At 41.8% G+C, this 14,749-nt stretch overlaps 1 protein-coding gene and 1 long non-coding RNA gene across 5 annotated transcripts; one reads left to right on the top strand and one right to left on the bottom strand.

Annotated features, from left to right (window-relative positions):
• The first annotated feature begins 621 nt into the window (after nt 1-621).
• LOC6610780 (cell wall protein RBR3) lies at nt 622-14,094 on the top strand. Of its 4 annotated transcripts, none has more exons than XM_032719812.1 (5): nt 622-1,093; nt 11,322-12,000; nt 12,280-12,757; nt 12,923-13,157; nt 13,232-14,094. In XM_032719812.1, exons 2-5 carry the CDS (start codon nt 11,625-11,627, stop codon nt 13,394-13,396), a joined length of 1,254 nt encoding a protein of 417 aa, XP_032575703.1. In that variant the 5' UTR covers nt 622-1,093; nt 11,322-11,624; the 3' UTR covers nt 13,397-14,094. The 4 variants fall into 4 exon arrangements, with proteins under 4 accessions (XP_032575703.1, XP_032575701.1, XP_002035346.1 ...); XM_032719810.1 differs by lacking the exon at nt 622-1,093 and adding an exon at nt 7,908-8,008; XM_002035310.2 differs by lacking the exon at nt 622-1,093 and adding an exon at nt 7,908-8,008 and having other exon boundaries at nt 12,280-12,667.
• LOC116801279 lies at nt 4,111-7,702 on the bottom strand. Its single transcript, XR_004361910.1, has 2 exons — nt 7,356-7,702; nt 4,111-6,045 (listed from the first exon to the last, which is right to left on the bottom strand). It is a non-coding gene; the product is annotated as an uncharacterized LOC116801279 (long non-coding RNA).
• Nucleotides 14,095-14,749: the final 655 nt, after the last annotated feature.

The following is a 14,749-nucleotide window of genomic DNA, read 5'->3' on the forward strand; positions in this document are numbered from 1 at the left end:
AAAATTAAATCACTTTCTTTATGTGCAAAAATTATATACCATATTTTTTTAATTACACCTTATGTCCTTATTTTCCTTAATATGCTGTAGCGCTGTTGCATCAATTATCAGGGACATCCATTTTTAAAAACTACAATATTTTTAAGCCACAAAATATATAAAAACTTAATAAACCCTTGTTTTTAGTACTTGGCCTTTAATGCATGTAAGATATTACTTTTTTCAAAACCACAAATTAAGCTTTTGGCTTTTTTCCACTTCCATTTTCGTTTCCATTCATCTCATTCTTCCCCTTTTCCACTCTGTATTTATTTACCTTTTATTCTCTCTCCTTTTTAGTATATATATATTGCAATATGATTTTTGTATACAAACAAAATCAGCTGCTAAAGAGAAAATGAGAGGCTTGCCAAATACGAAAAGTAACAAAATTAGGAATTGTAGTGGTTGTGAAATGCTCTACACTGACTAGTTTATTAATACACTAAATTCAAATTTATACAAAATAAATTATTGTTTGTACCAAATTCAATAGATTTTTCTAATAACTAAGACAATGCATAAAATAATTATATAATTAGCTTAATAGCATTTACTTTTTTAAGACGTATATACAATACAATATGTTTACATCAGTTACATAGCTGAGTTACTTTCGATTTGGATAGAGTATCCGAAGAGCCTCTCTTGCACATGCGCAGCAGCAGAAAGAGCCAGAAACAGGGTAAGTGTGTCGGGCTCAGCTGTAGAGCCACCAATACACGGGCAGCGCACCAACACCAGCGCACAGCAGAGGCACACAGATAGGGGGGCAACCAGCTTGGTTGGCCAGTTTGTAGACCTTCTGCCATCATTCGCTCGTCAGTCGTTGTTGCTAGCATACGTCACGGAGTTCCTGTAGCGCTGCTCTTCTCCGCAGTCTCACCCCCGTCAGTTAAGCAAAAACGGAAGTAATCAGCACAAAATACAATAAGCACGGCAATTAAAAAACATTTCGAAAACTGTGTGAAAAGCCTTGCTGGTGCAAATTATTGCAGAGAATACGGGTAGATTCGATTCCGACACCGATCGATCAATAAACTCCACGCAGCAAGTAAGTGCAGTTTTAACCCCCCCAAAAAAACAGGAAAAAACTGAAGCGGAAGTCCTTCTCCAAGGAAGGACATTCACACTTACACTCACTTACTCGCACCAACACATGCTCAGCTATGTTTCTCAAAAGTTCTGCTGCAAGCCGATTTACATGTACACACATCCCAAAGTGCAGCCAAGCGATACATACGAAAAAGCAGAAAAAAATTCTGATTGCACCTTCGCATCCAAAGAGTTCACACTTTTGCGGCTGTATGAGTTTTCCTTGGCTTTCGGCCAGGCCAACAGTTTTCCATCTCCACATGCACTCACACACACACACAACGTTTTTCCCCCAATTGTATTTTTAATCGGCCGAGTTTCTTCTTGTTAAGGGGATTTCCATTCTGGGCATCTAATAGCCATAAATTTGACTTGCATCACGTTTTCAGCATTTGTAGCGATCTTTATCAGATCCGAGCCACATCTCAGATCTCTGGCATTTCCCAGCTGAGTGCACTGCTAAAAATTTTGCTAAAATCGTGTAATCTAGAGCTTGTCGGAATGATTTTCTGAATATCTCATACTCTTCTTAGAAACTTTTCTCTCTGTGTTGAGACTTATAGCTGCTGCACTTTGCCCCACGATCGAGTTATATTTTTTTTGTGCAATCATTGTGTGTTCATGGAGTGTCAACTGGCGTTGGCAAGTGCAATGAATGTTTCGCTGATTAACATCTTAATTAGCCTTGCAATTATTTCCTCAACTAACACGGCCGAAAAAATCTCCTGGATGCCTGCCAACATTTGCTCAGATGTTGAGATGCATCCGAGAGGCAAACTAAAATAGGGAGCATTTCGAGGAGAAACCTTGCCACTCCACAGCCACAAAAGCAGGCCCAAAAACCCAAGTGAATCATGCGGCAAATGTGCAGAACAGGTCTTGCAGTTGCCATTGTCCATTGTCCATTTTTCGAGCTGAAGAGCTAAAAAAAAACCTCTAAAGAACAGAAGGTGCTGGATCGAAACGAAGGGGTGGGGAGTAGGGGCCCAAAACGAATGGGAAGAACCGTCCCGGATGATAAATCAAGTCTGGCCAGTTGTTTGTCTGTGGCAATGAAAGAAAAATTGAAAAACAAAAGCCACAGACAACAACATAAACAGCGAACAGCTGATGATGCTGCTGCAGCAACGCGAACTCAGCCAAATGTGTATCTGGCAGATAAAGTCAGTAGTTGGCTGCTCCGCTGCGATCGTGGCCAACACATCTGGTTGCCTTAATTGGCCGAAAAGGGTAACCGTAGTCGCAGAAAGTCCAAGCGATGCACAGGGAGAAAATGAATCTATCATTTGTTGTTTCAAAAGTTATTAATTTAAAGTAAACCATACTTAGCTACTTAGCGACCCAATTCGGTGATTATTTATCTCTCTGCAGCAGTGTCAATTCCTCTGAGGCGAACTGAGTAGGGAATGAAGGCAATTAGGTTATCGTTAGACGGCATTAGCAGGTATGAAAGCGATAGCTTATGAAAGTCCCAGGGGTTCTCCGCAACTCAGCCCATCGGTTGCAGATACAAAAAACCCAGTGCCAGCTCTACCTGTAGTAGCAAGGAAAGGCTGGCTGGCTGACTGGTGGCTAATCCCAAAATGGCACGCATTGCGGACGCACCCTGCCCTCCCTGCAGACCCGATAATGCCCGACTATAATTAGAAATTTAGTCAGCCGACTTGCCGTAACTGTACTTAGGCATGTGCATCCGAAAGATATCCAAACAAAAGGCCAAACAACCAACACTTGGTGTTCTTGTCTCGGTTTTGGGTTACTGATTTTCGGATGCCTCGCAGGTCCTGATTTATGGCCGTGAAGAAAGTGAAACTACTGTAGGTGCCAGCAAAACCAGTTTACTCAGGTCACAAACAATAAAAATCCAAGGCGGAACAAAGACCCGGAGTCAAGTTCAAGTTGTTTAGTATTTTCGAGTTGTGTAAGTTTTTTTTTCTTCCCCCCCTGCCTCTTGCGCATCTAAATGTCAAAAATTATGTCATAATTCTTGAAAATAAACGCAGCTGCATGTGGGTACTGTAGGGAAGCGGATTCGGGGTGGTAAACGGGGTGGTTCCAGGTGGTAGGCCCAGTAACAGTGCACACTGCGCAGTTCCACCCAAATCCCTTCCCCGTTTTCTACTTGGGGGTTGCTGACGTGTTCATTTTCCACTGGCGCTGATTTGCAGCTATGGGCCTTTCATCGATTTGCAGCTAAACCGCTTCCAAAGGGGGGAAGAACATGTGGGGCGGACCCTACACCCAACTGGGAGGCACCCTCTGCAAGCCCAAAAATAGCAAAGGTGACCCCCAAAAATGCTGCGGAACGGGAGGCTGCGAAAAAGTTTCTCTGGGCCTACATTTTCCCAAATGCGGAAGTCGTTACTTTGTATATACATATATATACATATTATTTAGGATGGTGGGTATTCCCTCTATATATATACACACATAATTGCAGCCAGAGAGAGAACAAAACATTCAATGGGACCCATCGTGAAGGTTGCTAGGTAATCATCATCGGGGAAAATGCCCTCCGACTGCGCAGGTCAAACAAATTTGTTTGTAAACAAAATAGCAATGAGAGCAGAGAGAGGAAGAGAGAGAACTAGGGTCTTCGCTCGGGAAAAGTCCTGCAGCGAATGTAGGGGAAAAGCCAGTAACAGTAACAGTACCAGTTACAGTAACAAACTGCGGTCGGGAAAACTATTTCAAGCCCAGTGGGTGGTGTCTGCAAGGGGCGGGGCGGTCGATTTATTTATATTTGCCCATAAATCTTCCTTTTAATTGGCGTCGTTCAAACACAACTGCGTCAATTTGAGTGCTATATTTACGCCTGACGCTATGGAAATGGTGTTAAAAATTAATTTGATTATGAAGTAAGGAAACTGCCAAAGGATAGGAAAAAGGGTCAACAATCTGCATAAAGAATTCTATAAAGGGAATTCATAATTCGCAGGCGGAAAAATACTAATTAGAAAGGTGTTTGAAAGTATGTTTTGTTTGCATTCATTACAATTGAAATAAATAATTTTATAGCCAGTAGAGATATTCTTCTAATCCATTTTATAAATACAATTGGCATACCAATTTTATTCCGGTGTAGCCCTTTATTTTTATAACTGCACACGTGCTAAAAGCTATATTATTTCACTGCGACTTTAGTCACCATAATGACTAGACTCATTTCCGAGTCACCAGTTGAGCGCCTGATGTAATCCGCCAGAATCGATTGACCTGCGGAATATTAGACTGATTGATTGTTTAGTGAATATAGTATAGATTCGGTGGCCAGTGACGGCGCTGACCCAGAATTCCACATACGACAGCTGGACCTGCGGACTGCTATTGATAAACAAAGTGATAAAAAATATGCGCCGTGCCCAGCCGATTTGCCTAAGAAGAGTCTCACAACTGCGTCTCACGTACTAATTGAAATTACGCGTTATAAAACATCCAATTATATATATACAAATATAATAAAAAGCTCAACTAAATTCCATTAATATGTACAGCCAAAGTGCAGCGAGTTGCGCGAACTTGAAATTATATATGTGCAATCCCACATTTATCATCGATTGTTTGATAAGCTCCGCCACACAATGAACCTCGATTCATTGGTACAGTGAAGCGTCTTTCTAAGTGCTTGTTGGTGTCGCTGTGACATCAAAGAATCGATTGCGTCATTTATTGAGCAGATTAACTGGGCTTTGTAGATATTACTGAAATGAACTTGTTATTTGATAAAGAAATAGGCTTTAGAATAGAATACTTATACTTATCATAAAAATATCCAATAGCACATGATTACGATATTCCACCGCATATGGTATCCATTACAGTGCATAAGAAAATTCAACTCAGTGCAGCTGAAAAATGCATTCACATGCATGGCAGCTAGCTATGCGTCTCCATTTCCATATTCACAAATGTTTGTCCATCCAAATGAAAACATAAAGCGAATGAAAAGTTGCCTCACTTGATGTCGCATTTAGCTTCTGTCGATGCGTTGGCGTTCGTCATTTGACTTCACATAATGGCGAACTGCGTAGTATCTGCAAGCTGTGCTCCATGGAGGGGATCTTATAGAAAGGGGGGTTACTTGGAGTGGAGTTTGTGCGCAATAACCCAGAAAGAAGCGCTCGGAATAGTCGAGTTCACTTGGGCTGGGCCATGGTTCACTTCACTGCCTTTGATGCTGGCCGCCTTTCCAGTTTGCTGGCTGTTTGCATGTTGTAATCATTTTGGGACACAAGATGTGGCAGCCACATAGCTGGCATAAACATTACCGATTAGATAGAGCACCATCTCTATCTGAACCTTGTTTATTTGAATTTAAAGTGCTGCCGCGCGCAAATAGTTTTCTATTTGGTTTTTTTTGGGTTTCCTTGGCGTCCACCCGATGACGCCAATATTGTTTACCTCCACGCAGAAGTGGGGGACTTTTGTTTGCTTTACCATGTTTTTTATACTATTTTTTTCGAGCATAAACCAAACGCGTGCAGACTAAGATTAATTATAAAAACTTTGGGTTGGCCAATGGCACGGAATGGGGAGAGAGATCACAAGACTGTGTGTGGGTATGCTGGCCATAAACACACATAAATTTCCCCTATGTATATATACAAATATATATATATATATATATATATATATGTATATATATATATATATATATATATATCCGGCGATCTTTTTGCTGCTCTTTGGCACCTGTGTCGTCGCTCTGCTACTTTTGTAGTTGCAGTTCTCCCAGTGCGAAAGCTACACCTTGTCGCCGTCAGCTGTTGCATGATAGAATATCTAAAAATATATAGAAAGCCACAACAAAATGCTGCTCTAATGGCTAAACAACCTTGAACCTGGCCGAGAGTTTGTGCTTTTGCCAGAAATATGTATCAGTACATGCACTTGTGTGTTATGGCCCATTATCTAAAACGAAACAAAATTATTCAATGGGTGGCGAACGAGAATCAATTTTTGGGTGTGCAACAGTTGCGGTCTGAGATAATTATAAAAATATTAAAATTAATTATTCCAAACAAATCACAATCCGATATAAAAAGCAAAAAAATATATTTAATAAATAAATTGAAATTTATTGTAAAAATTGGTGGGTATTAACTTCTGTATTTTTCCAAATTATAATTATTAATTTAAATTCATGTCTAGAACGTATCAGAATGCCAAAAAAAACATTTAAACGCTTTGTCTATGGAATACTGTATATTTTATATCTGCACAAGCAGTAGCCGATTTTTAATGATTTTTTTAAATGAGCTCATATAGCGTTTATAGCACTTTATATTCAAAGAGGCAGTAGCCGACACTTGATGATTGCTTTTCGAATTGATTTCGAATTGCATAATGCGATGATTGGCAAACTGGCAACGAAATCGAGTCTGAACTGATTCGAATGCCTGGGTATGACAGTTTGCAAATGGTTCTCAGCCGTTCATTAGCATTTTTATGCGTTCCCAATGTCCGACAACTTATTGCTTGGCTGCCTTTTGCTTCAGCCGTGACTCGGCATTAAACATTTGAAATTATTAAGCAGAGAAACTGTATTTTTGCGTGAACTTAGGAGCTGCCAGCTGCCAACTACTCTGCCATAGCGAGTATTCCACACCCATGCACTGGGAAAAATTTAAGTACACACAAATAATCATATCTTATCAAAATCATAAGCATAGAATGTAAACATATTTACGCAAGCTGTGCGTTTGATTAGAAAAGATTAAGGAATGGGGCATTATTAAATAACAATATCATATAGTTTTTACAAAAATTTCCTTTGTTGTGAATTTCCACCATCTGTTTTTAGTGTTTTTCCCAAAAAAACAATCAAAAAATTGTTCAAATACGGAATGAAATACCTTTTTGTGCTCGTAGAAACACCACGAATCGATTTGTATTCGAATCTGAACTTTTTTAAATTTTGCCATTTTTTGCAAATTTTGTCAAAAGGTGAAAAAAATCAAAAAAAAAATTTTCTCAAAATTTAAAAATTAATGATACAGATTGTTAATTTGTGTTTTAAGCTTTATAAAAAATGGGATCTTAGCGCAGTGGGATTATTTTTAGCCAAGTTATGGCATAAATTCATATTTTGATGGTTCTAATCCATAAAAAAGCACTGTATTAATTATAACACAAAAAACTCGTAATATGTACTCAATCAATTAGCAATTATATCGAAACAGACTAACATTTACTAATAGAAAAAGAAATGGCGTAACTACCTCAAGTAGGTTTCCCGTTCATATTTCATAAATCCCATGATTTGTTGACGTGTATTCATTTTTTTTCCATCACCCCCTTCCCCACGAAGCTTAGTCACTCGGGCGGCCCGTGGCCAGTTGGCAGCGAAGAGCCACTTGGTCTGGCGATAGAAAAGTATCTAGCAGATACAGCTACAGTTGTCGTGGTGGTTGGGCGGGGGGCGGGCACGGTGGCGGGAAAGTGTGTCAGTGCGCAAACGTCAGAGCAGCTGATCGGAGAGCGAACACTGTACGCTATATAGTTTGTATTTGGAGAAGGAGAGCCACGATCGCTTTGTTGGTAAACAAAAATCACGAACAACACGTATGATCGCGGGTCTCTCACCGTTTTTTAGCGCTGCTCAGCTGGTTGGAGCATAATTTTGGCGCTGGCTTTGTTGGCTTTTTGCGTTTTAAAAAAATACATAATTATGGGCTTAGAAACGCTCGCGCGTTGCGCTCTCTCCGCCGCTCTCTGGGGGAAGAAACCGAGAGATACTGAGATACTTTTCCAGCGTTTACAACGATCGCTGCCTGGCATTCGCCTTTGAAATTTGAAAGCAGACGCAACAGCAGCAGCACCGGAAAATCGAGTGCAGCAGAAGAAGAAAAGTGAAAATCCCAGAAGAGATTAGGTAAATACAAGCGAACAAACAAGAGAAGTGTGAGATACCCAACCGAAAAAAGGCAAAATAATAAACGAGTACAAACTGCAGTGGAAAAAACACAAGCAACACTCGGCTTCAGATACAGGTACTCGCAGATACAGATACTCTCAAACACGAATACTGTACCTTTTGTTCTTGCGCCCGCTTTTGAAATTTAAATGCGCTTCCGTCGAATCAGTTGGCAATCGAGTGTCGACTAGGCTGTACCGTCTGCAGTGGCATCCGCATCCATATCCATATATATACCTATATATATATATATTCCTCAAACAATACCCGATTTTGTGGCTGACTCTACGTGGTTTTAGTGAACCTACGTGTGTGTTTTCCTTGTGCAGTTTGATAGTTTTCCGCATCCATAAGGTGAGCAGATCGCAGCTATCTATTTTCAATTGTTCTACCAATTAGTGCCTGTAATTCGCAGAATTCAGTCACTCAGGCACTGCCAAGGTCGTCACTGACGTCATTTGGCTAGCTTGCATAATTCCGCATTATGCCATAAAGAGAAAAATTCCATACCCCACTTTGTTTTTTGTTTTCCCAAAACAGAAAAAAAATAATAAGAAAGCGAAAACAAGTAACAAACAATAACACGAAATTCCCTCAAAACAAAGGCACTTTTGCACTTTGACTGGGCGAGAGCTTAAAGCTAATCAGATACGATTTGACTGATATGAATATATGCCCACATATAGATATCATTCCCAACGTATATATAGCAGATTGGCTATTGGTTTGTATTCAAGCAAAAACCTTTACATACGGCTCTTTGTTTGAAATACTTGTCGAGGTATAAATAAATTCGTTAAAGATGTTTCGACTTAATGGTCCAGATATTCCAGTTCTGTGAAAGCCCTGCTGTCAGTTCTACTAAATTAGTTCAAGTTCATTAGCCCAGTCCCACTTGAAAGCCCCCGTGGATAGTGGAGCCACCACTATCTCGATACTATGTAGAACAATCAATTGAACAAAGCCTGAACTTTCGACTGCTGGCTCGTTTGCCACACACGCCAGACTCTGCGCTATATCGGACCTAGACTATATAGTAAACAATGGTATAATAGTATACAAATAGAAATTATTAGCATAGTTGACGCTGTCTGGCGAATTCGTCTGGGGTGCGGCTTATCGGTCCTCAAAATGAGTTGGCGAATTCGCTATTGTTAGTCGGCGCTGATAAACAGTCAAACTTATTCCGATAGCAAACAAAGCGCAAACATTGTGTGGATAACGATGTCCTAAGACTTATATAACCAATTAGCGATCAAGGTCGGTGCCAAAGGAAAATCAACAAAATTCTGAGCTAAAATAAGCGCGATGATATCTGGTATCTAGCGATGCACCTAGAATATATATATGACTAGAGTATATAATGCAGATCAGAATATATATTGTATCTGAACACTCGAAGGTCGCAAATATTTGGCTGCAGATGTGACAAAAGTGAAAATGTGCTTACTGTGCAGCAGCTCAAGCGAAGTCGAGTATAAGCATCGCGGGGTCCATGACCAATCAATCCTACGGGTTATCAAGGGTGCTGTAAGCTGTCGGCCATAAAAGTAAGGAGAGCCCTCGATCGGTCTTCTATATGTACGTGTTTATTTATAAAATGCCTGCACGGCAAACGCGGTTGTGCAACGCAAATGCAATTCGAATGCAAAACATTTTGCCGCTATTTTCGGTTAGATGTGCATTCTTCAATGTGCTAAAATATGGCCTGGCATTTTGAGGTCAAGTTGAGTGGCTAAATGTTTATTGTATTCCTGCAACTCATCGAAGAGGCATCATACCATTGCCAATGGCAATTATCAGAATTTATTTGTGCTGTCCAAGTCAATGGCCCCCCATCAAATTTGATTGTCAAACTTTCGCTGACATTTCGACTTGGACTGCCTCATCAAACCCAATTTTCGTACGCTTTGTGTCTCTGCTGCAGGAGATTTCACTTTGTTAGTTTCTGTGGCTTTTCACGTTTTTGCTTTGAGGTCAAATTGCAAATTGCCCCGGCAATTGTCTCTGCAAGTCCAGCTTTAGCTTCAGATCCATTTTCATTTCCATTTGTTTTTCAGTTTTCCGTGCGCGCAGTTTGATCGACAAAAATATGCCAGTCGAGCTGCTGGCATCTTTATGACGATGCGATAATCAGCCAAATGCACTGGGGAAAAAAACCTAAACTTTTCCTTAACAATACAACTATTCTACGAATATCAATTTCCATTGCTTTATCTACGTACTGTGCATTTTGCCAAGTGCACCACCGATTTAGTTCATTTCATCTTTTAGCGAGATATATGCTCGGATACACATTTTTCTATTGTCATGACGAGAGCCCGATTCAAATTGCATATATGCAGTACACACTTAGTGTTCAGGCAAACGGCTCAACTGCTGTGTGTGTGCCATATATAATTGTCTCGATCATAAGCTCGGCGCATGCACACCGTTCCAATTGGAATCGGACGGGATTGGGGGCGATGGGAGGTGGGTTGGGTGGAAAGGGGGTAACTATCAACTGGGAAACTTAATGGACAGTGCGGCGATACTTTATGGCACTGGCCAGTCTATTATACAGTTGTCAGCACGGTGCTACAGAAGAAAAATCTGATTAATGTAATCACACGTAATTGGCACGTTCGGTTAATTTGCGTTGGGAGAATTTCACTTTCGCAATCGAATTCGAAAGCCCATTTGCATTGATTTCGCTTGAGCTATATATTTATAATATAGCATCCAAGTGATGCAATAAAAAATAATTGCCATCCTTTTGTAGGGAACTTGTCGTTTGCGTTTTTCGTATTCGCACATCCATTAAACTTAAGTCGAATAAGTGAGTTTCAACGAAAGGCAATTAAATTAATTGTTAACAAGGATGGATTGAAAGACATTGAATACTCTAAAATTGTTTGTATATAAAGCTAAATAAATCAAATTAATTGAATTCCTATGCAAGCCAAATTTGCAAGACCTTAAGTTCTTCTAAAATTACTTGAATAACTTTTTTTTTCCCACCATTATCTTGTCTTGGAATTTTTCAAATACCCAAGCACTGAGGTATGCACTCAATAAAATCCTGCTGCTCATCACTTAGCAGCGTATGGGCAATTAAATGAAATTAAGTAGCCGCCCCATTGAACCGCGTGCGCCCACGCAAGCAAGCGGCTTACTGGGAAAAAAGGGGGGACTTTTCCGAGGGGTGGTTGGCGATTACGCAATGTGCACACAATTTGCTAAGCTCATTTCTCACGTTTCTCCCCACTCTCTCTTTCCTTTCCACTTGCAGATTCTACGCTACGAAGAAAAAGAAACAAAAACAAGACAAGAGAACAGCGTACAAACAAGTAACAGAAACAAATACAAAAAGAATTAAATAAAAGACTGAGCAACGTTCAAGCAAATCCAAGGAACAAAACCAACAGCAACATAAGCAATCTCCCACACATCGTCTCTCTAACTGTGAAACTAGGCCCACGAAAATCCGAGTGGAAAAGCGCATCTTTGATCTCAGCAACCCCGCAACCAAGAAGCAATAAAAATAAAGAGCCAGCGCACTTTACCGCCGGATCAGCCGCATTAACCCCGTATAATGTTAAGCAGCCTCGCCTCGTATCTCTTTGGATCAGCTACATCCGATTCCATTAGCCAAGAAGCCAATCCCGCCCAGAACCGACCCAACGCCTCGAACTCGAACTCTAGCTCCAATCCCGGCCCGACCAGCGATCCCGCTGCAGGCGATGTAATTGAGGTCACCTCCTCGACGCCCTCGGTAGCGGGCAGCAGTCGTGGGGCGGTGCGCGCCTCCAACGGCAAGAGGCGCAAGAACAGGCGTGGCAAGCAGCAGCGGACCAACCAGCAGCAGCAGCGGAAGCAACAGCCAGCGATCACCAAATTGCTGACGCCCTCCAGCGAGATCGTCGACGAGGACTTCGACGAGGACGAATGGTACATTGTGGAGAAGGAAGGTGAGTTGTCAAGTCTAGCCAATTTTAAGACTTTAATTAGGTTAGTAGGCAATTAAAAAGAAAAATATACTGATAAATCAGATTCACTAAAATCAGATTCATATGATTATGTTTGAAAATTGCATTGAAAATAAAGTCATGTTATTCAGGTCATTCAACAGTTTTAATCTGAAAATGTGTGTTAAAATGACAAAATCCATGTCTAAGAAATCAAGTAACTTTTAAGATGTATTTTCGTAATAGTTCGTGCTAAACTAATGCGGTTTATTCCTCTTGCAGACGAGGAGGACGACTCTCCGCCGCGCAGCGACTCCGAGGAGGAGCTCTCCGTGGTGGAGGTGTCTCAACCGCGGGGCGGCTCCACCGCCTCCTCTCCATTGGTGACCGTGACCACTGGCACAGCGTTCAGCTGCCGCCGCCGGCAGGGCGTCAACTCGCGCTCCCTGTACAGTGGGCCGCGGCCGCAGCAGCAGCGCAACTATCTGCAACGCTCGCGCGTCTCCCGGCCGCTGAGCATCAGCACCCTCAGCCCGCCCAGAAGTGTGCCCGCCCTGGGGGCCGGCGATCATGACACGCTGACCCAGTCGCTGTACGTGGCCTCGCCGAGCGGCAGCGACCAGGGTCAGGATCACGGCCAGGGTGCTAACGTGCTGATGGAGGAGTCCTGGTACGTAACACCGCCACCATGCTTCACCTCGATTGGGCCAATCAATATGGAAACATCACCATTTGAGAATCTATTGATTGAGCATCCAAGGTTGGTGATCTTTATAGTACACAATACGAGTCTCCACCCATCCCAACATCCTACCCCCGTCCACCAACAACCGCCATTTACAGCCGAAACGCACGCAAAATACTAGTTACCCATCTGGACTTATTGACCTTCGACTAACTTCCGGCCCCTCTATTCGTTTTGCAGCATGTCCGTTTATTATAGTATTAGGTCCACCCAGGAGGGAACCGATAGTTTTGTTAATCTTGATCTCGGGGTGTCGACGGAAGTGCCGCAGCAGCGGGAGGAGCCCGAGGCGGAGGCTGAGCCGCAGGATCAGCGCCAGGCTCTCCAGGAGCAGCAGCGTGCCCCCAACGCTCGCTTCGATAGCCATGCGGCCGTACAGTTGAAGCAGCAGACGCTGGCTCGTCAGAGCCAGAAGGTAAGGATTACACGTAGTACAATGGTAAAAGTGTATGATCTCTAATAGATGTATCCTTTCTATCCAATCCATAGAGCAAGAACAAGAAGGAGCACCAGCAGCTCTGCCGCAGTGCCATGAAGCGGGCCAACAAGGTGCGCGACTTCCAGGCCAAGGCCAACCGCCCACGCCGCTCGGAGATGCAGCACTGCAAGCTGGTCAGCGGCGCCAACAACAACCGCAGCAAGTGCTGCTACTAGGCGGGCACCACCCACGCCACCCACAACCACCCAACACCAACACCACCACCATGCCTCCAGCGCCCAAGGAGCCGAAGGAGGAGCATTACAATCATGGCAGGCGACGCGATTTTAATTAGTATTTTAACCTAACCCCCAGATGAAACGAGAGAAAATCCGCAAAAATGGAAAAATGCCACAAAAATATCAAAAATCTAGCAGCTACAAGAAACGCATATGTTTAATTAACTAAACTTAACAAATAATTGTGTAAAAACGAAAAACAAAAGCCACAAAAAAATTTAACTGTCTGTGTAAATGCGTAGGTTTTAACGTTTGCCGTTTCAATTTCAAAACTTATATGAAAAATACCAAAAAAATGCAATAAAATTTTCAAAATGATTATGCAAAAAAACCCAGAAGAAAACACAGACATGAAAAATGACAAAAAAAGCATGTATAAAATAAGCAACAGAAACGATTTTGTTAATGTAGCTAAGAAAACTATTTTATTTATTTAACAATAACACACGATTACTTTATGGTATGTTTTGCAAAACTTTATGTTTGTTTACGTGATCGGTCTCTGAAAATCGATTGATTTGAGTTTGTATGAATTTCCGTGTGTAAAGTGTATGCTTATCGAAATGTAGGATATATTGTATTAAACCCCTGGCACCAGATCTAATGTTCTATTGTATGCCTGATTATGTTGGAAATGCGCGTGCGTATGTATGAAACAAAATGTGTGAGAAGGGGTTAAAAAATAAAAAAACATATATATAACAGAAGGAAAAAATCACAATAAAAATAATTCTGCTAAACTTTAAAGAACCATCTGGACTTTTATGGGATTTATTGGGATTTATTTTTAAAGGAACGTCGGAGAGTCTTTATTTAATAGCAAGGGTTTCCTTATTGATCCTATAGATTCAATACTATTTAGTGGGGTTAAAGATCTTTTGCAATGTGGGTCAACTATGCGGATCGAAGGAGCGTGTTGTCACGCTCGATGGAAAAGGGCTGCCCTTGCGTGGATGTGGATTTCGAGCCATTGTCCATGGAGAAGCAATTGTCCCAGGGTCAAGTGGTCGGGAGGCGGACGAGCCTTTCACAACGCTTAAAGTGCCAAGTAACTAATTAGTGATTAGTATTTTAACGCAGACACGCTTGGCAAACGGTGGCAATTAAACGAGCCTAATCCGCAGACCACACTCGACAGTTAGGTGCCGTTGACCTTGGCCAAAAGGTAAGGGGTTACCCAGCAGCTGCTCCGACTCCCCGTTTTCCTGCGACTTCCGCGATGCAAAGCGGCTCTAACGGCGAATCACAACGAAAGTAAATTAGAAAATGGAATCATCTCAAGTGGGCTCC

This window comes from Drosophila sechellia, chromosome 3L (genome assembly GCF_004382195.2).
Source record: "Drosophila sechellia strain sech25 chromosome 3L, ASM438219v1, whole genome shotgun sequence".
NCBI lineage: Eukaryota > Metazoa > Arthropoda > Insecta > Diptera > Drosophilidae > Drosophila > Drosophila sechellia.